Here is a 23,626-nt window from a genome sequence, read left to right as displayed (position 1 = left end):
TACAAAAATCATTTAAAAAAGTGGTAAACCTTATTACACGGTATTGGTATCAGTAATCCATGTTTAAAGTCCATTATTGGGATTTTTACACACTGCGACTTGAAAGCGTTTCGCAAATTTTTATTATGGCTATTATTATTTTAAACTTAAATATCTACGATTAGAGTACATGTACAGTATATCGTTATAGAATCATGAGTAGTACCGGCTCATGGGTACGTGTGTGACACGAGAAATTGTAACCTTCGAAGCTCAAAAGTAATTACTGTAATAACATGTGTCCACAGAAGCAAGTTAGCAACACATGACAAAGTTAATTTGCCTCGGTTTGCACGACAAAAAACTGAGACTTCTTTGCACCCCTTTTTCAGAAGTGTTCTTCCCAACGATAATCAAACGCATTTACAAGGCGGTACATACTGAAAAGAGCGAAAACTGTATACAGACGAGACAGAGTAAGTAATCGATAAAGAAACGAACAAATTTTCTGTTTCTGTTTTAGAAAAATTAACAAACTATTAGTATGCGCATTTTGTATAATCAAAAATCACTCAAAAAGAAATTTATTGCGCGACCTCCAGGACAGAAGTTGTCCCATAGATCAAAGCCCGTAAATATATCCACGGCGTCTTTATTGTCAACGAAACCAAAAACCGCACTATGGTAAGCGGTGGGCTCCCTCCATGCTGCGATATTTAAGTTGCACACCTTTCCGCCTTTGATTGTCCATTCCAACCAGCAAGCTCCCTCAATGGTATGCGAGAAGGGATTCCGTTCTTGGACCACCACCGGGGGAATACGCGTGCACTCCTTGCTGTGCTCATTGGGATATTCCCTAAACTCCAGAGCATAATTGCCGCCAACGATCTCCTCTAAGAATGCAACACATTCAGGAGCCAGATCGGGACGCAGGTTAATTGCAATATGGTCATTGAAAGTCTCATGAGCAAGGGCGTCCCTATCAGTGCGTGGGATGTCCAATGTAAACTGCAAAACGCCTCCTTCAGCCGGAGCCTTACGTGGCGTTGTCAGAAAAGGCACGGCCGGTTTTGGCGTTGCAAAATAGTACTGGAATAAATTGTACACTTCATCGGTCGTCAACAAGCCATCCTGTCAAACAAAGCAAATTAACTGAAAGCGTTAATGAATAAGCTAACTTGTAAGTTTTACTGTTGTGACAACATTTTAACGTAAGAAGGCAATGCAGTAATGAACTAATGATAACCATGTAACGCTCGAACATGCTTGTGAGTTGTGCTTTTTAAATGTACTTGAAAAGAGGGCAAGAAGTCGAGTATGAGCTGCATCGTACCTTTATTGGGCCATCCGATAATTCCACAGGAGTGAACGCCGGAAAACGGATCAAACGAAATAATGAACCAAAACGCTCACGCAGCGTAGTGGTTTCAGATGGGACGTTATGTTTGATCCACCTGTGAACATCAGGCACGTTGTTTGATAATTATCATGCAACAGCGAATATAAACACGGGAAACAATTCTACCGGCAAACACTTTGATAAATTTTCGGCTCAGAAGCATCCAAGTTATTTTGATCCAGAATTTCTTTTACTGAGTCCAAAGGAAGAGATAGAAATTCCTCTGTATCCAAGAAAAGAGATGTACACCGACGGATCTCTTCCAGAGCAATTTCTGCGAGATCATCCTCTCCCAAAAGGCGTGCCTGGAAGATCAAAACAGACAGGGATGCACATCTGCTATTGGCTGTTGCACAGTCGAAATCTACCGCACAATTAGAAATACTGCACACAGTCTAGGAAACTATCGCACTGCACACGCACTACGGTCAAGCGTCGAAAACAGCGTCGGTGACCTTAGGCAGTCTTATACGGGCACTGCTGCATGTCTGCAATGTGCATGAATACCTGTTGCATTACATCAGCTGCATCCGAATAATTAACATGAGACTGGACATGATCACGACACGCACGCATCAATTTTCTGATCAGATACTTCTTGGCGCAATACAACGTTTGCATGACGTTGGCTAAAGGCTCCGAGTCCGCGAAAGTCCAATCATCAGCATATGCATACCTGGACATTTTGAAACCTGGTCAAATTCTAAGATTCCTTAAGCCGCAGCAAACGGCACCGCTGAATAAAAGATTCAAATAGCAGATGTAATCGTGTACGTGAGTTTTCACGATCAATTATAAGTATGTACAATACTGAACACACAAGCCCATCTTTGTACAAAGTCACGCTATAATCCAGAGGATGCGCAGAGTCAAAACGCGGACTTACATCGAGCATCAGCGACTTACATCGAAGCGAGAAATAGGCGTGTCAAGTTCCAATTGGCTGGGCTTCGTTGTAAGTCGCTTTTCGCTCGATGTCTGTCGGTGGGCGTCGACGAAAACCGTTACGAACATGGGCGTACCTTGTAACGGGTCTAAGCGACGCCCAGGTACTTACAAACTTCGCATTTCCGCGATTTTTATTGGTGGGTCAGAATTCTGAGTTAGATCGAGGCTGCCCACCGCCAATAGCAAAATTCAAAACCACGTGATCGTTTCTCCATACTTTGGGCTGACAGCGACGGTTAAACAGTAAAACGACAGGGTTTTCCGTCTTTTTTTAAGTTTTTTTTAGTTCTTGCCTTCTTGTTTGTTGTTGAAATGAGAAATAGAAAACTGATGCGCTGCATGTGCATCTATAGTGCAGGAAAGCATGTGTTCTGGGAATGTGTCTTTATTAGCACAAGCCAGTCACACTGCAAATTTTGTTAATAAACCAAGAATAATTATAACAGAAAAATTTCTCTTAAGTTGTCCGTTACATCCATAGTTCCAAAAAACGGACACCGCATTTCCCCGTTGAATTTCGATAGACAGACGCTGGCGTAGAAATTCATGTGATCGAGGTTCACCAGTGTGCTGCTGCAGTCGCTTGCCGATTTCCTTCACTAGAGCGGATGCCGACTTGCCCCATGGTCCGAGTGTTTCGAAGGCTAACGGCGCGAAAATGTATCTACCATCGAGGTACGCGTACAGACTGGTCTTCCTGTCTTCGGCTTGGGCAGCGGCGGATCCCGCGGATGCCGAAGTGGACTTGATATGCGATGGGGCAACAGTGTCGACGCAAGTGACGTCCCAGGCTAAACACATGCCACGTTTCCAGGCGAACGTCGTGCACCCGTCCGGGCGACGATCGGACGTGTGGGATGTGCCGCGGGGCTCGAGCTTCGCTGGGATGCCCGCCGAAACTAATGATCGGCAGACAATACTGTTTAGCCCGCCATGGCGAGCGTGTCTACCTGCAGAGAAGGAGCATGACAGTCCGTGGTGACCATAAACGTCGACTGGTTTGCGGCATTTTGCACATGAGTGTGCTTCACAGATTACTGCGCCCAGCCTTAGACCAACTGAAATCTTTAATGTATCGTCATCGAGGAGGTTTCCAATGTGTGCCGAAGGCAGCGCATTTAACCAGATGCCGGCTTCCGGTTTAGATTGAGCAAGGAGACGAGCTCTGTTAATTTCATCGTCACGAAAAACGTCCAGCAATGTTGACAGTGACGCATTGCAGAGCGGTAGGTCCCATGATCTCTGAGACTTTTGGAAGTTGAGTTCTGGGAATCCAGATTAGCCTGAGCAGTATCAGTGTTTTGCGAGGTGCGCCTCTGTTTACTGAATGTGTGTTTTCTGATTATCTTTGAATTTAATTTTATATCCTATTGCACCTGACTGGCGTACTACAAACTGAATCGGAGCTTGCCAAAGGTTCACAAATCCTTGTGGCTGTCTCTAACGATTTGTGGTATACTTGTCGTGAATAGCTGCCATCGTATCGCAGGGAACCCTGCTGGCTGGCTACCCAGCTGTTGGTGCTGTTTGAAGTTTACTGCGTACTGTGCTTGAGTTCTTAACCTGATTTCATATCCGACTACGATTTATACTGCTGTACAGCCTTCCATGGTAAGCCAGAATTTATTTTATTATCATGTCAATTCAGCAATGTATGAGCTGGAATGATTTATTTTGTTCGAATAACCTCACTTTTGATGTTTCGTCTGTATTTATGACAGCAAATTGTATACTCTGCTTAACCGCGTGGCGGGTTCCCGCTTTGTTCTGGCTACCCAGAAATATTGTTTACCGTATTTCTTTCATTTATTTTAGCTTAAAAGAATAGTGCGCAGATGTACCCAATCGACCTTGTTTTGGTGTTCTCCAACAGATTATATGGCATTAACTTTTCAAAAGTAATGATACAATTTTATAAAATGTAATGATACAATTTTGCGAATTAGTAGAACAATGTCAGCACGCATACAGTAAATTGTCAGTCCGTGTGTCGTAACAGTTGTGCGCATGCGGTCGAGTTTAGCCCGTACATACTTACATGCAAGACCTATAAACGGGCGCGGTTTTGCGTTCGATGTCTGTATGTCAAGGGTAAAAACGTTGTAAGTAAGTCCGCGTTTTGACTCTGCGCATCCTTTCTAATATACATGCAGACAGCATTCAAAAATGCCGAAAAATATCGCAGCGCGCTACTGTGTCACAGTATATTATAGTGAGTGCAGCCCATGCTGCCATTTTCTCTGGCTAACAGCATTTATTGTGAGATGGGCTTTGTAGTTTTTTCTGCGTTTCAATTTGATTATATACAGTATTTACAAGTTAGATACAATACAGATGGTTTTAATAATAATAATAATTTTAACCATAAGACTATAAGTTATGGTCTACATGTACAATACGTAATTACGCAGTTGTACGAGTAACAAGTACTATTATGTACAAAGAATCAGACTTACTGCAGCATATAGTCGAAAGCCAATGGCGAAATATCGGGTAATTCAATGACTTCGACTTGCTCGAAATTCCCATAAAACATAGCTTGGAACACGGAACTAACCAGCGCCAAGATGAATCTGCAAAGGAAAACGGTGCCCAAACCTTACATACTATACAGCGTAGTGAGCGTAAAACTGCAAAAGTTGCAAAAGAGCAGACAACAGGAATTTGGAAATCACTCAAATCACATTATTAGCTGACCGGTTGACCGAACGCAGAATTCCGGGTAGCCAAACACGAAAAGTTGAAAATTTAAAATCACTAAGCTCTAAATTCTGATCGCCAGACATGTTCACCAGGGGTCCAGGAGTTACTGTCAAAGAATCATCTCCAGATCATAAATTTGCAACACGATCGATGTACTGACTTGTGGCATTTGAAGGTCTTCTTGGGTTCGCTGCATCCATCCCCCACCACGAAGGTGATATCGCTCGGAATCTCAGAGTCAGGATGGTCAAGCAGGTACGCCGTCCGTTTGTGGATCCTCTTGCTGGAGTGCCAGTCCTTCTCTTTCGCCATACCGATTGTTGAGCGATGATCGACTGTGTATATTTGTCGTGCTTCGCACAGCTCCTTGCTCAGTCGACCAAAAACAAGATTCTGCCTGCAGAGATCACAGTGTACCAATTTATACTTAACTTGTTCCAAAGTTGGTTTCCAAATGGCCCTTACTGTTGTTCGTTATCAACAACCAATATGAAATACGACGTTAAAAAAACTGCAAAAATATTCCACTTCAGTGAAATTCCGATATTAAATTCCGAGACTACCGCAGTCCGACACTGTAGCCACTGTTTGAGTGATTCCAAAACTACAAACAAAAACCGCAAAACCCTACAAGATTTTATAGGGAACTGGCAACTCTGCGGCGGTAGGAGATGCTTCTAGGCGCGGTTGTTTTTGTACTTTGTACGCTAACAATATTATTTTTATTTTGTTTTTCAAACGGTGTGCTAATTACAGAAATTCCGATGGATTTTTTTCTGCAGATTGGGACGGTTTGAATATTTAGCATCTTAATTTTTTAAAGTTTGACAACGTGCTGGAAGTGGAATAATCCGGTTGTTTCCGGTGCCGGAAACAAAAGCCGACCGTGCGCATTGCTAATCTTGTAGGCGCCACCCACTGGGTGGGACGTACGCATACACTCAACCGAGTCACACAAAAATTTTGGGCACGCAGTGCACCGTAGACTCCATGGTATAAGGAAAACCGCCCTAGAAAGCGGCTACCCAATCCTGCTCACTACCACCCAACCAATCCGAATTGCGCACAGCTGGTCAGTAGTAGTACTCCAGTCCAGATTATTAACTGCTCCAGTACTTAGAATTCTAGCGTTTATTATTTGTGACTATCAACTAAAATGAATTCGAAACAATACATTTTTCTAAAAATATTCCATTAGCAGAGATGAAATATCAGAGATAGTGCTTTCACATTTCCCATTAACTGAAATGCTGAAAATCGACGAGAAGGAATATAAATATTAACTAAAAAGGGTTATGAATTTTTTTAGTGATACACTGAGGTAATGTTAAGTATTATATTCACAGGTGATAATGAGTTTAAGCACATCAGATTTTTAATTATTCACAGAAAACTAAAAAAAAACTGTTCAGTATATCCTGATAAATTTTATTATTCTCTGCAAAGAAATAACGGCAGGATTTTATGCATACGAAAGCAGCATACGCGTCCCAGTCACAAGGAAACAAAGTTTTTACTACAGGCCGCACATTGAGGTGTATTTCAGGCTGTACGTTAAGTAAAACTACAATCTGAACATTAGGCTGTACTACAGGCATTTCTACTAAGTAAACTTAGTGCACTACAGGTTAAACTACAGGTCATACACCAGACTGTACTACGGGCTGTACTACAGGTTGTACTACAGCCAGCACATTAGGCAAAGGAGCGCACGCCGGACTATGGACATAATGCAGATGATATCGGCTAAGCATCATGAATATTCTTAATTATGTCCAATCACAAATATTATTAAAAGGACATTAATAAAAAATACATATTTTTCTTGATTATATTTAATCACATCAGAATCATTTAAAGCATTAGAATCACATTAGCGTAAAAATAAAACTGGTGGACGAAAGAATAGATAAGCCAGGCGTCTGTCCTTTTATTAATTTGTTATAGGATTTACTTTTGTTTTTGGTACGGCCCGATGCACCGCTTAAATTCATTAACACCTTTTTATTGCGTACCAAGAATCTATCCATGCCGCTGCTTTGGTGATATCTTGTGCATTATTTCCATAGTCCGGCGTGCACTCCTTTGCATAATGTACTGCCTGTAGTACAACCTGTAGTACAGCCTATAGCACAATTTGGTGTATGACATGTAGTTTAACCTGTAGTGCACTAAGTTTAGTTAGTAAGAATGCCTGTAGTATAGCCTAATGTTCAGCTTGTAGTTTTACTTAACGTGCAGCCGGAAGTACACCTCAATGTACGGCCTGTAGTAAAAACTTTGTTTTTGTGATTGGAATACAGTACTTATGCTTCTTTCGTAGTCGTAGAGAATGCTGTCGTTATTTTCTTGCACAGTATATTAGAATTGATCAGAATATACTGAACGGTTCTTATTTGTTTCTCCTTAAATAAATAAAATCTGATGTTCTTTAACTTAACATCATCTATGCAAATGAAAATTATTTATGTATATGACTTTACAAAAAAATTCATAATATTTTTCAATTACGAGTCCTTCTCGCATACATGCTCCTTCTCGACGCTTTTCACTTTGTTAGTTAATGGGAAATTTGAGTGCAGTTGTGGCTGATATTTCATCTCTGCTAATAAAATGTTATGTTTTTATTCAGAAAAGTTTTTATTATTTCGATTTTATTATTTTAGTTGAATGTCACGCGTAATAAGCTCTTGAATTATAGGGCTAGCAATGAAGTACTGACCACTTGTGCGCAATTCGGATTGGTTGGTGGTGGTGAGCAGGATTGGGTAGAAGATTTCTAGGGCGGTTTTTCTTATACCATAGAGTCTACGGTGCACTGGGAGCCCAAAATTTTCGTGTCAACCGAGTCTCGTCGGTTGAGACTTCAGCGGTGACTGCGGTATCTTTCAGAATGATGGCCAATTTTAACTGAAGAATTGAATTTTGGTAAAAGTGAGTTCTGGATAAAAGTACTGTAGGAGCTGACTAAAAATCTTATTTTTGTTGCTCCGGCGCTGGGGATTGGCAATCTTTTTGGATTGGAAAAGCATTATCACCGCAACGTTTACGACTTGCGATAGGAGTATCGGTTTATCTTTAATACGACTTGCGAAGAACCTGCCGTTGTATCGCCGCACAGAGATTTCACAACGTACATACAACGTGCTGTACGATCGTTTTTGTTCAACGGTTGGCAGTTTAAACTATTACCGCCTGTGCAGAACATAACGGAATAATCGGACTGCTTTGAAAACCTGCCTAACCTGGCTTTTCTGCGGTTTCAAAGTTTATTCTCAACAAGTCTTGAAAAATTGTGCTACGACCATTTGCCGCTGCGTAATTATCCTCAATTAGCGGCTAAAACCAGACCAGCGTGGAATACTGACAACGTGAAAAACGGTCCGTTCTCACGGCAGTGTGTTATCGCTGACCACCGTCAGCTGTTAATTTTCGTATCCGCCTCTTGGATCGACGGAGAAAATTGTGCTGAAATAGTACATTCCCGTGCGTAATCCTGTGTCGATTGCCATTTTGTTTGCCAGTACAGTATTACACTCGTAATTTCGTACCGAATCTCCAGGATTACCTTTACCAGGATTTAAACTTAATTCATCAAAATGCCCAAGTGTCCACGCTGCAGCAAGGAGGTGTATTTCGGTAAGAAAGTGGATGTGTTTTCCCAAGTTTTCTTGGAAAGAGTTACTATCACGTGCTTTTATGCGTCCTTAAATCTGTTTATTGATTATTCTTCTTATGCGACGACGGTGCTGTTCGCCGGTATCACCGTGCGCGCGCCATAAAAAATTATTTATTTCCAGAGTTTCAAATACAGTGTAGTATTTCTTTGCGTTACACTGTTACAGTTTCAGTCTTCGTAAAATTATTTTGCGGTTGGGGATTATGATAATTGCATAACTCACTGATAAGCCAGCATACGCGGGCAAGAGGGGGCGGTCAAATTTCACCGGTAGCTCCATTATGCAATAATCGTAAAAGTTTTTGATATGATAAGCATGAAATTATAAATGACTAACTTCACTATTACTATCCCTTAAAATTTGAATATGACTTTTTTGCAAAAGCCGGCAGATTTTGTGCATTAACGCAATTTGAAATTTCGTAAAATCATAAATTGAGCGGAAATGTTTCTCCCGGGAGACACATTTGCATTGACTAACATAATGCATTAGGAGCGATTAAGGCAATAATTTCATGAAATGCAATCAAAGTCTGAGCCTTTCTTTCTTTACCACCCCTTTAGGCTTTCTTTCGGCAAACAAGAAAATACGAGTATCATGTGACGTACAAAATGTCATAAAAAGCGTATTAATGACGAAAAGTAAACTCATCAATCCGAATATGCGGAATTGATTTTTCATTGCGGAATCCTGTCATATATATATTTTGTCAAGTTGTTTATTGTTTGTTTAGCTGAACGGCGCACTTCAATGGGAAAGGACTGGCATCGGGAGTGTCTGCGATGTGAGCGCTGCTCGAAAACCCTTTCACCCGGCCAGCACTCGGAGGTCAGACAAGCGTGTGTGTTGGTGTGCCACCCCGGGCACTTCACTAGTTTCACTGTTTTTCCTTCAAGTGTCTTATTGTAATTTTTTGTTTTTTTATTGTTTATACAGCACGAAGGAAGACCGTACTGTAATGTGCCGTGCTATCAAGCGCTCTTTGGCCCTCAAGGTAAGCGTTTAATAAGAAGAAAAAACAGCTAACATTTATCGTAAAATGTTTTAAACTGAGGAATCAGTGTTGGACGTGCTAAGTTTTGCCAAATTCCTCGCTGTTATTCAAGTGTTTGTGTTGATGCTGATAACAATAATTTCGCGAACTTTGCAGAATTATTCGATAGCCAAACATCCGGAAAGAATGAATACTATAGACTAATCACAGCTTATATAGTCGTAATCGTCGTAATATGGTTTGTCATATTTGCAAATTTTCGACCTGTTTATTCTGATTATAACTGCTTAATTGGCGCACTGCTCTGTAAAGCTCTCAATTTTGTAATACAGAAAAATTATGGTGATGTTCTTTTGTCGCCGGGTCTGTTTATTTAGGTTGCGGAATGGCTCGTGGAACAGTTGGAAGCTTCGTGTACGACAATGCCAATCCATCGGATAAATCAACTTCCGATCATTAATTCGCTGCGGTCAACTGATACGTTTTGAATCCGTTGCTGGCTGCGTCGAGATATTAAATCTTTCCCCGCCATGAAACGACTTGTTGGCCACCTGCTGTGCGAATCACTTAACCAGTACCTGTACACACTTTTATATTATTGGGTGAAGACTTTTATCACTTTACGCTTTTATGATTTCTGATTATATTGCCGAATGCTGTGTCGTAATTTCACCGCTCTACGCGTCTCCGCCTGACGATCCTCTATCAGCTGTTACAGCTCTTGGTCAAGCGCATCCGCTACGCTAAAGAAAGCCGGCAGTTTTTATTGTTACAAGCCGATGCTTACCAATACCGAATCGTGCGCGCTTGTGATTATATAGCTGCAGATTGTTGCTGTGCTGCCTGTGCGCAGAATTGAGAATGGGTAATATTTTGTTTGCCTTATTGAAGAGTGCGATATATTATTTTCCACAATAGAGAGCTTTGTGATTTGGGGAGAAGTAAAAGTGCTAAAGAGGCTAAAGTGCGTGGTCGTGAAGATTGGAATTATTATACTGTACTGGCGAGCCAAACAGCGGTATTAACGATGATGGATGCGCGGCTGCGGCACTGTTATTACTACCCGGCATACGCATTGCAGCATTATTATTCTTTGTCAGCGCGCTCGTGGAAACCGCAGAGCTGGGCGTTTTCCGAACGCCGCACATCATCTTGTGATGAGGACGATGCAAATTGCAAAACGAGATGATAGTTATTAGAAGCTGCTATCACACAAAAGAACACAATTAAAGAGTGTTATTATGTAGTATAGTACTGGTCGCAGTTATACGAAGTCGTTATGTAGTATGAAAGATCGACAATTTTATTATAATATGGCGGAATAATATGATTATGAATATATTAGCAGGAATACCGGGCAGATCTGTACGCAAGCAACAGCTGCAAACTGGATGTGCGGGTACTGTATAGATTCTCATGGTCAAAATATCATTATGGTATTGTTACATTGTAAGTAATACTGTACTACGAATACAAAAAAAATATAAAATACCAAAAATAGAAATACAAAAAAAGATTCATGCCTTAAGTAGGAGAGCAAGCGGTCTTTTACCTTATTGTTGCTTGCGTTGCACAAGTTTTGTTCACAAACTTTGAAAAAAGAATAGGTTATGCGTGCCTTTTCGTCTAATTTTTAGGAGGGGTTTTTCGCCGCACAACAGCATACGGAACTCAATAAAGGTTTACGCCAAATGGCGCAATTTTCGATATTTGCCGGTTGTTGAACAATTAAACACAATTAAACCTTTTTCGTAATAAGAAATATCGCAGTTCACAAGCAAATTTTAACTGCGTTTAGTTAAGGGCATGGCAGTATGGTGCACGTTTCCAAAAAATACCTTTACCGCAAAATATATTTCCTGAGTCATGTGGAGGTATTCTAAATGTACTTTACTTAAGTGTTGTACTCCTGCATATAGGTATTTACGATTTAGGTACTTATACAGTCGTACAGAAATGTTTATAGATATTTAAATGTAGATAATACGCCACTGATGCCGGCATGCGCACTGCGCTGATTGCGGAAGTTCAAAAGGAACAAGAAAAAATCTTCGGATGGTACTAACGTAAGAGTAAAGTAGAGTAATAATAAGCTTAATAAGCATAATCTACTTATCTACAGTATATGCATAAAGCACTTATAGATGGACACAGTTAAAAGAATATAAGAGATGTTTAATTCATAGATAGATTGTTTTAAAAGAGGGCCGGGATCGTTATCGCCATAAAGTATCAGTTTTGACAGTCTGATTCACATTAGATGTCCTCTTCCGAAAATACAGACAAATAACTTAACAGTTTAAAAGAAATGTCTAAATCTTCTACTGTATTAAATTATTTAGTTTTAAGAAAATTTATTTCAACAAATATTTTTGCATATTTATGTTAAATGGCTAGATTGGGAATGGATTTCGAACACTTCGAAGTACATACAAAGTACGCTGTTTAATCCTAGGGTAGTAAGTACGTACATAAGTACATCATGATAATAATTTTGCTTTAGTCTGGCAATCTTTGATTTGGAAGTACTATTTTTATACTCTGTTACAAATTTATTATAATTCTAGATGTGACTATCATCAAATTATAAAGTTCATAATAAATAGGTATGTGATTGCTATCAATGTTTTCTTACAAACCGAAAGTGCCCACTGTCCAGTGCCCACTGCCCAGTGCGTAGTCACACAAACACAATCAGTTAGTGCCAACCGGCAACCGCCTGCGGGATGATGTAAGAAGTCCAGCGTAGTATACCAAGCGCATATTCTCAGAGTGCTGTTATTGCAGACTTGCAGAATGCAGTGGCAAACGCTGGCCTGATTAAAGTGACAGCGTGTAGGTTTCTGCTATTCGATTTTTCCCAAAACATTTTCGCACATGTGTTTTACAAATAAATTCTCTCCCTTTGGTTTGTAATTTTTCTGATTTTATCTTTATGCTACTATTTTATATGCCAATTAAATCGTTTATAATCGTACAACACAATCACAGAAATCGCCCAGTCTTTTCTGAATCTATGCGCCTTGTATCCCTGTGCTGCAGTATTCCTACAGTGAACTGCTGACACGTCACCATCTGATAGCCAGGAGCCAAACTGTATCGCACACCTCTCTCTGTTGTTGATGCCCTGTGGATTCCACGGTTAATTCCTCGATCCCTGCGACACTCTCCCACACCATGTATCCCGCGCCGCAGCCATCCGGCGCTCCGGCTGCCGTCCCCAATGGACTGCCGCAGCCGCCGAGTTTCCAGAAGACTCCACTGCAGTCCCAGACGGCGCCGTCGTTTAATCCCCAGTTTCAGACAGGCATGCAGAATATGAACAATCAATTCGGGAATATGAATATACGCCCGGACGGTGCACCCCACATGCTGCCCCCGAATCCGGCGGCGGTGCCCCGCGGTATGGCCCCTGCGATGACGTCGCAGCACGGTGCTCCGCAGTTTGCACCAGCGATGTCAGCGCCGATGGCGAAACCCAGCCCGGCGCTTTCCAATCCCAATGTGCCTCTTCCTCAGTCGCGAATGCCCCAGTTTACCCCGGGCCCTGCACCTGGACAGGCTAATGGGCCGATGCGACCCGCGACGCCTTCGTTTCCGAATAGCGCTGCTGCGCCACAGCCGCTTAATACTGCAGTAAGTTTCTGGATTTTTTAAAATTTTTTGTTTTCCATTCTTTTTTTTTGTCTGATTGGGGTAATTGCGAACAGAAATATTTCTTGTTAAATCATGCAATTTGTCGGGAATTAATCGTAACTAGTAACTACCTACGCTAAAAAATACTTAGAAAGCTGAAAGTATGAAAAACAAAATCAAGAGGTATGGAACGTGAAATGGAATGGTTAGTTTCAGCGTTGTATACTTCTGCTGTGCTTCGCAATTTTACTTTTTCGATTTGAAAGTGGTTTCCGCAGATTGCTGTGAAAATTGCAAAATTTTAGAAGTTAAGGCATTTTTTACCATTTTTTGACAGATACCAGTAATCTTTGCTTTTACGAATTTTCTCGTATGTTCATAACGCTTTAATCACATTATCCGGTGGGCAAGGAAAGTGACTCTAATACATGTTTCTAGGCTTAAGAAGCATCCTAAAATATATTAAACATGTTTCAAGTGAGGAAAATTGATCCTGATTGAAGTATATATTTATTTACGACTTTTATTTTTCAGCAAAATCCTGGTGCTCTACCCAGATTCCCCCAAGCTCCACGTTTCGCCAATGGTCCACCCGTTGGCCCTCCTGGAGCACTCACCCAGCCTTCGCCAACGGGTGCTAAACCGTTCTCCCAGCCCGACATGACCCCTCACAATCAGCCCTGGGCACAACCCAACGCCGTCAACGACCACCAGCATCACGAGCAGCATCATTCGGCGCCAAATTTCGCGCCTTCCCACCCCGCTGCCCTCTCCGCACCGAGCGGCGCGCCTTCCACCGGCCCTGCGCCCTCCATGGGCGGTGGTTTTCCCTACGGAGCCATGCCTCCGAATATGAATGCAGCTCCCCAAACCTTTCCTCAGCAAGCCAATACCCCGCAAGGAATGCAACCGCCATTTGGCGCTGTTCCGCCGCCGGCTGGAGGGATGTATTCACCATCGGGGTATGGGAATGCGCCTGAAGGATACAGCGCTCCTCCGCCCATGCTTCAACAGAATCAGTTTGCCGGGGCACCAGGAGGACCACCCCCGGGGATGTATCCGCCACCGGGATCGGGGGCACCGACTGGTCAACCTCCGGGGATGTACCCGCCACCGGGACCACCCGGAGCTGGCCAGTATGGTGGTGCGGGTGCTCCTCCAGGCGGCATGCCCGGTGGAATGTATCCACCCAACGCACAGCCTCCGCCGGTCGGATTCCCTGGAGCATTCCCGGGTGCTCCGCCCATGATGAACGGACAGCAGCAGTTTATGGTAAGTACTGAAAACTGTTAATATTTTGAAATTAATTTATTTTACATTAATGTAACAGCTAAGTACTTAGACTAATGTAACAGTTAAGTAGCATTTACTGATTAAAAGTTTTCACTTTGTTATTGTTAATTAACAACTGTCTGACAATAAATTTGATTTATGTCATTTTTTATGTTTATTTCCGTTTTATTTACAGCAGTGTGCTGATGATTTCTAATATTATTTCCTATATTCAGCAGGGTCCCGGTGTGCCTCCCATGGGTTCAGCTCCATTTATGGGTCAAGGAGCAAGGAAACCAGGCGCCGGCCCGAGTGGTGGTTTAACGAATGACGGATTGCCGAGTGTTGTGCGTACCACTGATTTCGTCAACCCAAGAGAAACAATGAATGACCAGTATTTGTTTTTTTAGATTGACGTCCTGGACAGAGACATAAATAACAACGGTGGCCAGTACTTTGAGAGTCGTTTAGCATCGGTACTACCGCCGCTGGTGACGACAAAAGCCCCTAGTCGCGATATGGGCAACACCATCCCGGAGTTGCTGCGGTCATCCCTCTATGTGGCGCCGGCCACCACCAATTTGCTCAAAGAGTCGGGAATACCGTTTGTTCTTCATATGCAGCCCATGGCAGAGTATGTCTTCCGTGATGTGAAACAATTTTGGTATTGATAAAATTGAAACTTTTTTCCGGACGATTATAGGTTGCCGGCGGACAGTCCCCAGATCCCCATTGTGTACCACGGAGATCAGGGTCCCGTTCGGTGTAATCGGTGCAAAGCGTACATGTCGCCTTATATGAAGTTCATCGACGGCGGCAGAAAGTATAAAATTTAAAAAATCAGTGCCATAATACCCGAACAATATTATATTATCCTTCTGCTTTAAAATCCTTTAACGTTTATTATCGTTCTGTTTTGCATCTAATTTACAAATATGTTATTCATTGTTTCTAGTGTTTGACGTTGTGCTTTTCTGTTAAGTTAGTGACAGATTTTATTTACGCGTCAGATCCTATAAATTTGCTATCTGGCTTGCTAGCGTTGCTTTTTGTTTGATTCTGATTTCATCCCCGTAGGTTTCAATGTCCATTCTGCTTTGTGGCGACGGAAGTTCCGCAGCATTACTTCCAGTACCTTGATTCGGAGGGACGTCGTGTTGATATGATGCAGCGACCGGAATTGTGCTTGGGAACATATGAGTTTCTTGCCACGAAAGATTACTGCAAGCATGAGAAACTGCCCGAACCACCGGCATTTATCTTCATGATCGATGTCAGTTACCGGGCCATTTCCTCGGGATTTGTTGGGATGGTGTGCAACATGTTGCGGAATGAACTAGAGTCGCTTTTGCCGGTCGAGACAACGGGGCAGGATTCGAAGCTGCGGGTTGGCTTTGCGACATTCAGCGATAGCGTCCACTTTTTTAATCTGAAGGTAAAAGTTGACTCAAATTTTTGCAGTTCTTGATATAGGTAGAATCTACCTTGTATCCCTCTTGTTACTAACATTTCCACCATATTATTGTTTTCGCTAATCGCTATCTGTTACTCTTACTTTATCGCATTTTTGGCTTCACATTTTTACACCAATCGGTGCATTTTTTGTCCTCTAACGGTATCGTTAATTCGGCAGTTTACTGGGAAATTTCAGTTTTTTACCAGTTTATTTTTTTGCAGGCTAATCTGAATAAACCCAGTATGATGACGGTGAATGATTTTACGGATATGTTCGTCCCTATTGTGGATGGCTTTCTGGTGAAACTGGAGGAGAGTGGAAAAATGCTGGACTCACTCCTTGAGTACATCCCTCAGATCTTTGCAAACAGTCGTGAAACCGACACCATTCTTTATCCTGTGATACAGTCCGGAATGAGAGCTCTCGAAGTGCGTTGCTGACGTTTTAGTTTGGCATGTTCTAAAAATATTCAGCTTAACTTTATTGACGGGAAAATTTTTTGAATTTTTTAGGCGGCGGGATGCCCGGGTAAATTGTTTGTCTTCAACTTCTCCCTTCCGGTGTTGGATGCTCCAGGCAAACTGAAGAATCGAGAGGACCGAACACTGCTAGGTACGGACAAGGAGAAAACCTTGCTGAAGCCGCAAATCCCTGACTACAGTAAACTGGGCGAAGAGTGTGTCAGTGTGGGATGCTGCGTGGATCTGTTTCTCTTTCCGAACCAGTATGTGGATGTGGCCACTATCGGGGAGGTGTCGCGCATGACTGGCGGTCAAATCTACAAGTATAATTTCTTCCAGGTTAGTGCACCGAGATTTCCGTGAAATTTTGGTCGATGTAAATTTACTTTTTAATGTTCTGTTGTCCTGGATTAAAAAGAAGCCTTGGTGAAATTTGGAAAAAAGTATTTGGTTTTGCGTTTCAGCCTGATAAAGACGGGAATCGGTTTTTGTGGGATCTTCGGCATGATCTGAAACGGAATATCGCTTTCGATGCCGTGATGCGAGTGCGAACCAATGCCGGTGTGCGGCCGACAGATTACTTTGGCAACATGTACATGCCGAACACGACGGAAGTTCATCTAGCGGCGTTGGATTCGGAAAAAGCCATTCTGGCCGAGATTAAACATGACGACAAGTTGGAAGACAAGTCTATTGTGCATATACAGGTCTGATTGCTTGTTAGCATCTGTGCGTCCTTCGCTTATTACAGTTATTTGTTTGATTAGGTCGCGCTTCTTTATACCAGTCTGAGCGCCCAACGGCGAGTGCGGGTTATGAACTTGGCCTTGAATGCCTCCACCGAATTCCCTGAAATGTACCGCTGCGCTGAGATCGATGTTATTATGAACTTCATGATGAAGAACAGTACGTTCGGAAACGTGGCATTTTAAAGTTTCTTTTGTTTTTTGATGTTGCAACATTAACATATGCTAGCTATGAATTCTGTTCGTTTTTTTATTCGTGTATCAAGAGCAGACAAACCGATTAATGAGATTGTCGTTTTGTTTGTACTTGTCTTTATTAACTTGAAAAAGTTATGGTCAAAGGTAATTTCGAAAGAATCGCACTGTAACAGCAAAAAATACTAAAATCTCCAGATATCATTAGACTAATCATACGGTTATACACCATCATGATATTGCTCTATTTAACCTCCATATTTGATACTTCTACAGGTCTTAAAGGATTGTTCGAGTTTTCTCCTGCGGCGATTCGAGAGGGTTTGGCGGAGCGCACTACCAAAATGCTGGTGGCGTACCGGAAACACTGCAGTTCTCAGACGCCCGCCGGACAGTTGGTTTTACCAGAGAGTTTGAAATTGCTTCCGATCTATACAAATTGTTTATCACGGAGCGATATTGTCTCAGGAACAGGTAACCGGGCACCATTCCATTTCTTTCTTGTGCGTCATAGCGGACTTACGCTTGTGTTCTAGAAGAGTACTTCGTTTGCAGTTCTGGTGCATCTTGTAGTTATCTTTTTAGCGCGTTTTGCTGCCATTTGGTTTCGTTGCAAAGAAGATTTTTTATTGTATTGCTGCTTTTGGTATCCAGATGATTGACTATCCATAATTTTTCTAACTTAGGAAGCGATGTGGGAGCAGATGACAGAAGCTGGTTGATTGCTCACGCCAACGCCCTTCCTGTTGAACACTCGACAGCTTTCTTGTATCCTCGGCTGTACGTACTCAATGAAGTGACGGCCGAGAATCCCGACTATTTCAGACAGATCCGCTGCACACAAGAAAAGATGCAAGAGACCGGCTGTTACTTGTTGGAGAACAGCATCGGCATGTTTCTGTGGGTCGGACGAAATGTGGACGGCCAGTTTCTGCAGGATGTTTTCGGAGCTCCCACAACCGCTCAAATCGAAGTCGATAAGGTAAAACTTGATTGTGAATGGTCTCCGAATTCAGCAGAGATATTATTCAGTGATCTGCAGTTCTGCACGATTTGCGAAACCTCATGAGCGGATATTGCCCACACTATATACGCTGGGAACAAACGCAAGTTAATTATCATTGTTACCGAAGAACATTCGTTTTTCAGTACGACTGCACGTAGCATCATTTGCCTTCTGGTTAGACTATTGCCTACTAAATGTTTCAACAGAATAAAATTATTTTTTCGAACGGTCAGCACTAGCAGTTAAATTTTTATATGATTAATTGCTTGATACGTTTGAATTATTTTTTGCTAGCGGTCAACGCCAGCAGTAAAATTTGTATATGATTTCTTTGATATGTTTGACAGTTAGACGTGCGAGTATAAAAATTAAAAACCGAGAACCGTTGTTTGTGATAAGAGTAGTTTTCATTAACATGAAAATACTTAACATTTTCATGAAATAATTGAGCATTGATTTTCGTTTAGGTTGGTGACCTGGTGCTTAGCGCAACGAAAAATCCAGCGGTCGATCGGATCAAACGCTTTATTGACCGAACGCGGGCAACGCGGCCGCTGCACATGCGCTTGACCATCGTCCGCCAAGGTGACGCGACGCAGGAGAACTGGTTCCGGCGCTTCCTGGTGGAGGATAAAGGCGTCAATGCCGTGCAGCAGTCTTACGTGGATTTTATTTATTATTTGTATAATCAGATCAGAGATGAACTGGAAAAATAGATCAGATCTTATGTTTATTATGAATATTTTTTCCTGTGCTACCTGCCTATATTTTCGCTGCAATCTTGGCTGTTGTTCTTTTCTGGTGGTCTTTTGGTTAAATTTTTTAAAGTGATGTCTACCGAGCGTCATGCCCGTTAAATGTTTTTCGAGATTCTAGTGTATTCAAATTAAATTCAATGAAGCCTTCAGTTTACGAGATGTCATTTCGACGAAGCTACCTTTCGACTAAGACGACATCGATACGCGTTATACGGATAAAAGTATATTTAATGTTATCAGCCTGAGCATTCATTTTCGTTTAGATTTGTTACGAGTACATGGTGCTTAGCGCAACGAAAACTCCTGCGGTCGATTGGATGAAACGCTTCATTGATCGGACGCGGGCAACGCGGCCGCTGCAAATGCGCTTGGCCATCGTCCGCCAAGGCGACGCAACGCAGGAGAACTGGTTCCCTCGCTTCCTGGTATACAGGCTTCAATGCCGTGCTGCAGTATTATGTGGATTTTATTTATTATTTGTATAATCAGATCAGATCTTTATGTTTATTCAAAATTATTTTTTCCTCTGTTTCCTGGTTATATTTTCGCTCCAGCTTAAATTTTTTAAAGTATTGTCTATCGAGCGTCATGCCCGTTAAATGTTTTTCGAGACTGTACTAGTAGTAGAGCCCTGCACGAGCCGAGCCGCTCGGCTCGGCTCACGAGCGCTCGGCGCTCGTGAGCACTTCGAGCGAGCAGGCGTCGTATGGCGAATTTGCGAACGAGCTGAGCCATAGAAAAAAAACTCCGAACGAGCCGAGCGAGCGGGATGGTCGGGTGCGAGCGATCGCGAGCCTACAGGCTGACATTCTGCGAACTGGTGAAATTTCTAGTACAAAATTACATTGACCGACCTGAAAAATGTCTTAAACCACCGTCACCTTCGCGCTTCGCGCGAAGTGGTTTCCTAACTTTCCTTGACCGGTTGGGACTCAGGACTAACTTTTGATATTTTGTACTCGTAGAAAACAAAAACATTATTTGACGGGTTTATGAATCAGTTGAATGCTTCCTAAGAAAGGTGCATTTTAAGTCTTAGCATTCTATTATATGTAGTTATTTCAGGCTAAATTAAGAAAACTACATCCAGTTGAAAATTAGAGAAATGTATTAGCGAAAAAATGAAAAACTGTAATGCAACGGACTACCAGTATGGAGATATAAGTGATTGTCTCTGAACATCCAATTACACTTACTGAGTTTTTGTGTTGGTGAAACGTTTGGTATAATTAATTCGTGCAAAAAATTTATACGTAAATTTTTGCCGATCTCACGAGCGAGCCGATTTGCCAAAATAAAATTTCGAGCGAGTTGAGCGAGCGGAAGCAAAGAAAAATTGGAAAACGAGCGAGTTGAGCGAGCGGCGGTTTGGGCGCGAGCGAGCTGAGCGAGCAGGAAGTTTAAAAAAGCAGAAACGAGCGAGTTGAGCAGCACTTTTGCTGCTCGTGCAGGGCTCTAACTAGTAGTGTGTTTAAACTAAATGTTGACTAAAATTTACGAAATGTCATATCGGCGAAGCAACTTGCAGATCTTAGGACGGCGTCGATTCACCTTTATATGGGCCTATAACCTGTATAAGTCATGAGTAGGCTAAGAATTTCTCAAAGTAAATCATTGGATTGTGTTATATTGACGGAAAAATTCTTATAAATGTTTCGTACAAACTGGTACTCGTACTGGTACTGGTACTGGTACTGGTACTGGTACTGGTACTGGTACTGGTACTGGTACTGGTACTGGTACAAACTGGTACCGGTTCGGAGCTTTTGTAAAATTCGAAGCCATGACCGTTGACCAGTATTGCATCGAAATGACAGACCGCCTCCGTATGCCAGTAGAGTGAAGACTTGTGAACGCTCGCTGCACGCTCTCTGCAAGTAACTTTGTTTTGTTTTCAACAAACTGCCAAAGCAGATTCTGGAAGTTATACTTGATATTTACGTACTTAGCAAGCATTCCGTTTTTATGTTGATAAAGTGTTCTGCTGAGTGTTTCTCATATTTGTTCAATATTTTCTCGTTGTCGGTTACGCTTTTGATTTTGAGCTCATACGAAATCTGGGGAGTTGTCTGGCATGGCGAAATCCAGAAGAGCGTACTGTCGTTATGTTTCTCGAAGTGCTCGAATGACTGTTGCACCATCATCGAGAAAGAAATGCAGGACGTTGATTTTGAAGGTATTACTACGTTGGAATTTAAAATAATCGTGGCAGCGTTATTTTTTTATTGCTGTCTAGATTAAAAACCCAGTTCATTACGAGAAGTAGTGTTGTGGCCTCTGGTTTCGGAATAATGCACATGGCAAGTGCGAATTTTTGATTGATTCAACACTTACCGTCTTGTAGTACCGTTGCGAAGCCGCTGCCCAGTTTCCCTTGATTTTCACTTACAATTAATGTCGCGCGCCGGCCGTAAGATGGCGTCCTGCGCTGATATTATTTATGCTTGTTGCGTTGCAGCTGCGCGATGATGTCACCGGAAGCCAGGCCGAGCACCAGTGCACCGAGAAAGGTGGGTGGTCTCACTTAACTTCTGACGCAACGGGCGAGGTCAGCTCGCTTTGCCAGCTCGATTGTGCTAGACAGAAGGAATGTTACATCCAAACTTGATTGTGCACAGCATCAGTCGTCCGTTGTTAATTTTATCGGCGTTGAAGATTTTCGTCGTTTGCTTTCAAGTTAACGTTCTATTACGGAACAGTACAGTCGGAACCGTTTTTCTTAAATTGTTGTGAGTTTTTGTAGTTCCTTAAATTTTTTCCTTAGTTACGTTGAGGTATTTTTGTTTCTTTAACGTTTCCATCGCAAATCTGCAACATCATGTCGAAGCGTAATAATACCAGTAAGTCCGTTTGTGAAGTGCGAGTGAAGTTCTCTGACCAAGAACCTGTTAAGTGTCTGTTTTACGTGAGGTTCCTTTTGCAACTGCTCTTACTTGATCGCTTGATCTAACTTGATCGCTCTGGTTCCTTTCAGTGGAAGACGCCAACATCACGCCAACAAACCCAATGCCACGCTTGATGCCAGACGCACCGGCAAAGCCTGCCAAGCGGGCCCGGATTGAAGAACGCCCGGTTCTGGAGAGCCCGACCACACGATCTATGACTTATGTAAGAACAGCTTTGTATTTTGTCGTACTCTTTAACTCCTACATCAACTTGCTGCTAGAGCATCTTGTTCACATGTATCAGTATTGTGCGTCATAATAAACTGCTTACGGTACCGGTCTTTTCCGAAAATTCCAGTTAGTTTGAGATTGTGTAAAACGATTTTTGTTTGACCTTTCCGCTTTCGCACCGTTATAATTTTATCCTGTGCTCAAATGGTTTGCGATTTTGTCTAGCCGCTTCACACATAGAAGCCTGAGGCGCATGTTTTACGAAGACGAATGGTTTTTTTTGTAGGCTGCCAGCCCCGTCGCGCGTAATGAATTCGAGCAATTCAAGAAAGAAATCCGAAATGAACTACAGGATGTGACGGACACGTTCGACGACAAGTTAAAAAAATGGGCTAATCATATTGTTAAGAAGATTAATAACAATAAATAGTGTGTTTCGCTGGCACAAATTTGTCCGACTGAGTCAGCATAGTCTCAGCAATCTTTAATAAAGCTATGTGGAAGAAGTTCGGCGGTTTCTCGAAATGTCCATAGTTTTAACGGGATTCCTGAGCAAGTATTTCGCAGCGGTCGCACAGTGCAATCGCCATTTATCGCCGCACACTTGTAAAGCGAGAATAGTAAATTCACAACTTTTCTTACAAAACGAAGCATGCACATCTTGCGTTCACGTTGTCAGCCAGCTGCCGATGCTATGGAGAAGTCGTAGACGAAAAATGTCTGGTGATCAACCAATGTTGTTGATTCTCTGCAGGCGCAACGATTAACAAAGATGAGATTTAGTGGCCTGTTATTTTGTAATCATTAATTTCCTTCTTTATCAATGGTCTGGATAGAATTTACGCCTAATATGCCGGTAAGTTGCAGTCACGACCTAAGCGTGCGACCTACGGCTATTACTTATAACGTTGTAATTATTGGATTCTCATGCTTGATGCAGAATGCAGATGCAAACAATGTTCGAAATTCGGCCGACGGGATGATTCAGTTTCTCATATTCTATTTAAACTCTAATGACGGCGACATTTTTTATTGTTTTTTAGACGGCTGTTTGTGCGGGAAAGCAGTTCATCTTCCGTTTTTTCATTTCGGTGTTGAATGCTGGGTATCGGACAAGGAGAAAATTCTACTGATGCCAAATCCCGGACTACAGTATAAACTGGGAGAAGAATGTTGTAAGTGTAGGATGCTCCTGGAATCTATTACCCCTCCCAGCGAATCAGTATGTGGACGTGGCCACTATCCGAGAGGTGCCGCGGATATCTGGTGATCAGACC

At 42.3% G+C, this 23,626-nt stretch overlaps 4 protein-coding genes across 5 annotated transcripts; 3 read left to right on the top strand and 1 right to left on the bottom strand.

Annotated features, from left to right (window-relative positions):
- Positions 1-348: 348 nt before the first annotated feature.
- On the bottom strand, positions 349-5,839 carry LOC129593913 (BTB/POZ domain-containing protein 2-like). Its single transcript, XM_055490420.1, has 8 exons — positions 5,784-5,839; positions 5,495-5,633; positions 5,190-5,426; positions 4,783-4,899; positions 1,886-2,054; positions 1,505-1,683; positions 1,313-1,433; positions 349-1,110 (listed from the first exon to the last, which is right to left on the bottom strand). The coding sequence occupies exons 3-8, from the start codon at positions 5,339-5,341 to the stop codon at positions 541-543; spliced, it is 1,308 nt and encodes a 435-aa protein (XP_055346395.1). The 5' UTR covers positions 5,342-5,426; positions 5,495-5,633; positions 5,784-5,839; the 3' UTR covers positions 349-540.
- A 2,065-nt stretch (positions 5,840-7,904) lies between these two features.
- Positions 7,905-10,661, top strand: LOC129593830 (cysteine-rich protein 1-like). The gene is made up of 5 exons (XM_055490306.1): positions 7,905-8,515; positions 8,592-8,668; positions 9,443-9,537; positions 9,646-9,703; positions 10,081-10,661. The coding sequence occupies exons 2-5, from the start codon at positions 8,629-8,631 to the stop codon at positions 10,161-10,163; spliced, it is 276 nt and encodes a 91-aa protein (XP_055346281.1). The 5' UTR covers positions 7,905-8,515; positions 8,592-8,628; the 3' UTR covers positions 10,164-10,661.
- A 1,883-nt stretch (positions 10,662-12,544) lies between these two features.
- Positions 12,545-19,377, top strand: LOC129593805 (protein transport protein Sec24C-like). Of its 2 annotated transcripts, XM_055490272.1 has the most exons (14): positions 12,545-13,339; positions 13,874-14,397; positions 14,446-14,611; positions 14,848-14,958; positions 15,022-15,245; positions 15,315-15,434; positions 15,689-16,046; positions 16,289-16,495; positions 16,580-16,867; positions 16,993-17,235; positions 17,296-17,434; positions 17,746-17,943; positions 18,156-18,451; positions 18,943-19,377. In XM_055490272.1, exons 1-14 carry the CDS (start codon positions 12,881-12,883, stop codon positions 19,189-19,191), a joined length of 3,582 nt encoding a protein of 1,193 aa, XP_055346247.1. In that variant the 5' UTR covers positions 12,545-12,880; the 3' UTR covers positions 19,192-19,377. The 2 variants fall into 2 exon arrangements, with proteins under 2 accessions (XP_055346247.1, XP_055346246.1); XM_055490271.1 differs by having other exon boundaries at positions 13,874-14,611.
- Positions 19,378-21,142: 1,765 nt separating this feature from the next.
- LOC129593936 (uncharacterized) lies at positions 21,143-22,832 on the top strand. The gene is made up of 4 exons (XM_055490450.1): positions 21,143-21,409; positions 21,692-21,743; positions 22,208-22,341; positions 22,636-22,832. Exons 1-4 carry the CDS (start codon positions 21,308-21,310, stop codon positions 22,777-22,779), a joined length of 432 nt encoding a protein of 143 aa, XP_055346425.1. The 5' UTR covers positions 21,143-21,307; the 3' UTR covers positions 22,780-22,832.
- Positions 22,833-23,626: the final 794 nt, after the last annotated feature.

The sequence above is a fragment of the Paramacrobiotus metropolitanus genome, unplaced genomic scaffold (assembly GCF_019649055.1).
Source record: "Paramacrobiotus metropolitanus isolate TYO unplaced genomic scaffold, Prichtersi_v1.0 Parri_scaffold0000064, whole genome shotgun sequence".
NCBI classification, from domain to species: Eukaryota; Metazoa; Tardigrada; class Eutardigrada; order Parachela; family Macrobiotidae; genus Paramacrobiotus; species Paramacrobiotus metropolitanus.
The sequence above is the reverse complement of the archived record's forward strand: the minus strand, read 5'-3'. Positions and strand labels throughout refer to the sequence as shown.

Excerpts from the sequence above, each read along its gene's own strand:
- LOC129593913 (XM_055490420.1), bottom strand. The coding sequence starts at position 5,341 with ATGGCGAAAGAGAAGGACTGGCACTCCAGCAAGAGGATCCACAAACGG. Across the intron at positions 1,684-1,885 it reads CAGCTGATGTAATGCAACAG|GCACGCCTTTTGGGAGAGGA; the intron begins GTATTCATGCAC and ends TTGATCTTCCAG. Across the intron at positions 1,111-1,312 it reads TATCGGATGGCCCAATAAAG|GATGGCTTGTTGACGACCGA; the intron begins GTACGATGCAGC and ends TTTGTTTGACAG.
- LOC129593830 (XM_055490306.1), top strand. The coding sequence starts at position 8,629 with ATGCCCAAGTGTCCACGCTGCAGCAAGGAGGTGTATTTCG. Across the intron at positions 9,538-9,645 it reads CACCCGGCCAGCACTCGGAG|CACGAAGGAAGACCGTACTG; the intron begins GTCAGACAAGCG and ends TTGTTTATACAG. Across the intron at positions 9,704-10,080 it reads AGCGCTCTTTGGCCCTCAAG|GTTGCGGAATGGCTCGTGGA; the intron begins GTAAGCGTTTAA and ends CTGTTTATTTAG.
- LOC129593805 (XM_055490271.1), top strand. The coding sequence starts at position 12,881 with ATGTATCCCGCGCCGCAGCCATCCGGCGCTCCGGCTGCCGTCCCCAAT. Across the intron at positions 14,959-15,021 it reads ATGACGGATTGCCGAGTGTT|ATTGACGTCCTGGACAGAGA; the intron begins GTGCGTACCACT and ends TTGTTTTTTTAG. Across the intron at positions 15,246-15,314 it reads CATATGCAGCCCATGGCAGA|GTTGCCGGCGGACAGTCCCC; the intron begins GTATGTCTTCCG and ends GGACGATTATAG.
- LOC129593936 (XM_055490450.1), top strand. The coding sequence starts at position 21,308 with ATGGCGAAATCCAGAAGAGCGTACTGTCGTTATGTTTCTCGAAGTGCT. Across the intron at positions 21,410-21,691 it reads GCAGGACGTTGATTTTGAAG|CTGCGCGATGATGTCACCGG; the intron begins GTATTACTACGT and ends GTTGCGTTGCAG. Across the intron at positions 21,744-22,207 it reads GCACCAGTGCACCGAGAAAG|TGGAAGACGCCAACATCACG; the intron begins GTGGGTGGTCTC and ends GGTTCCTTTCAG.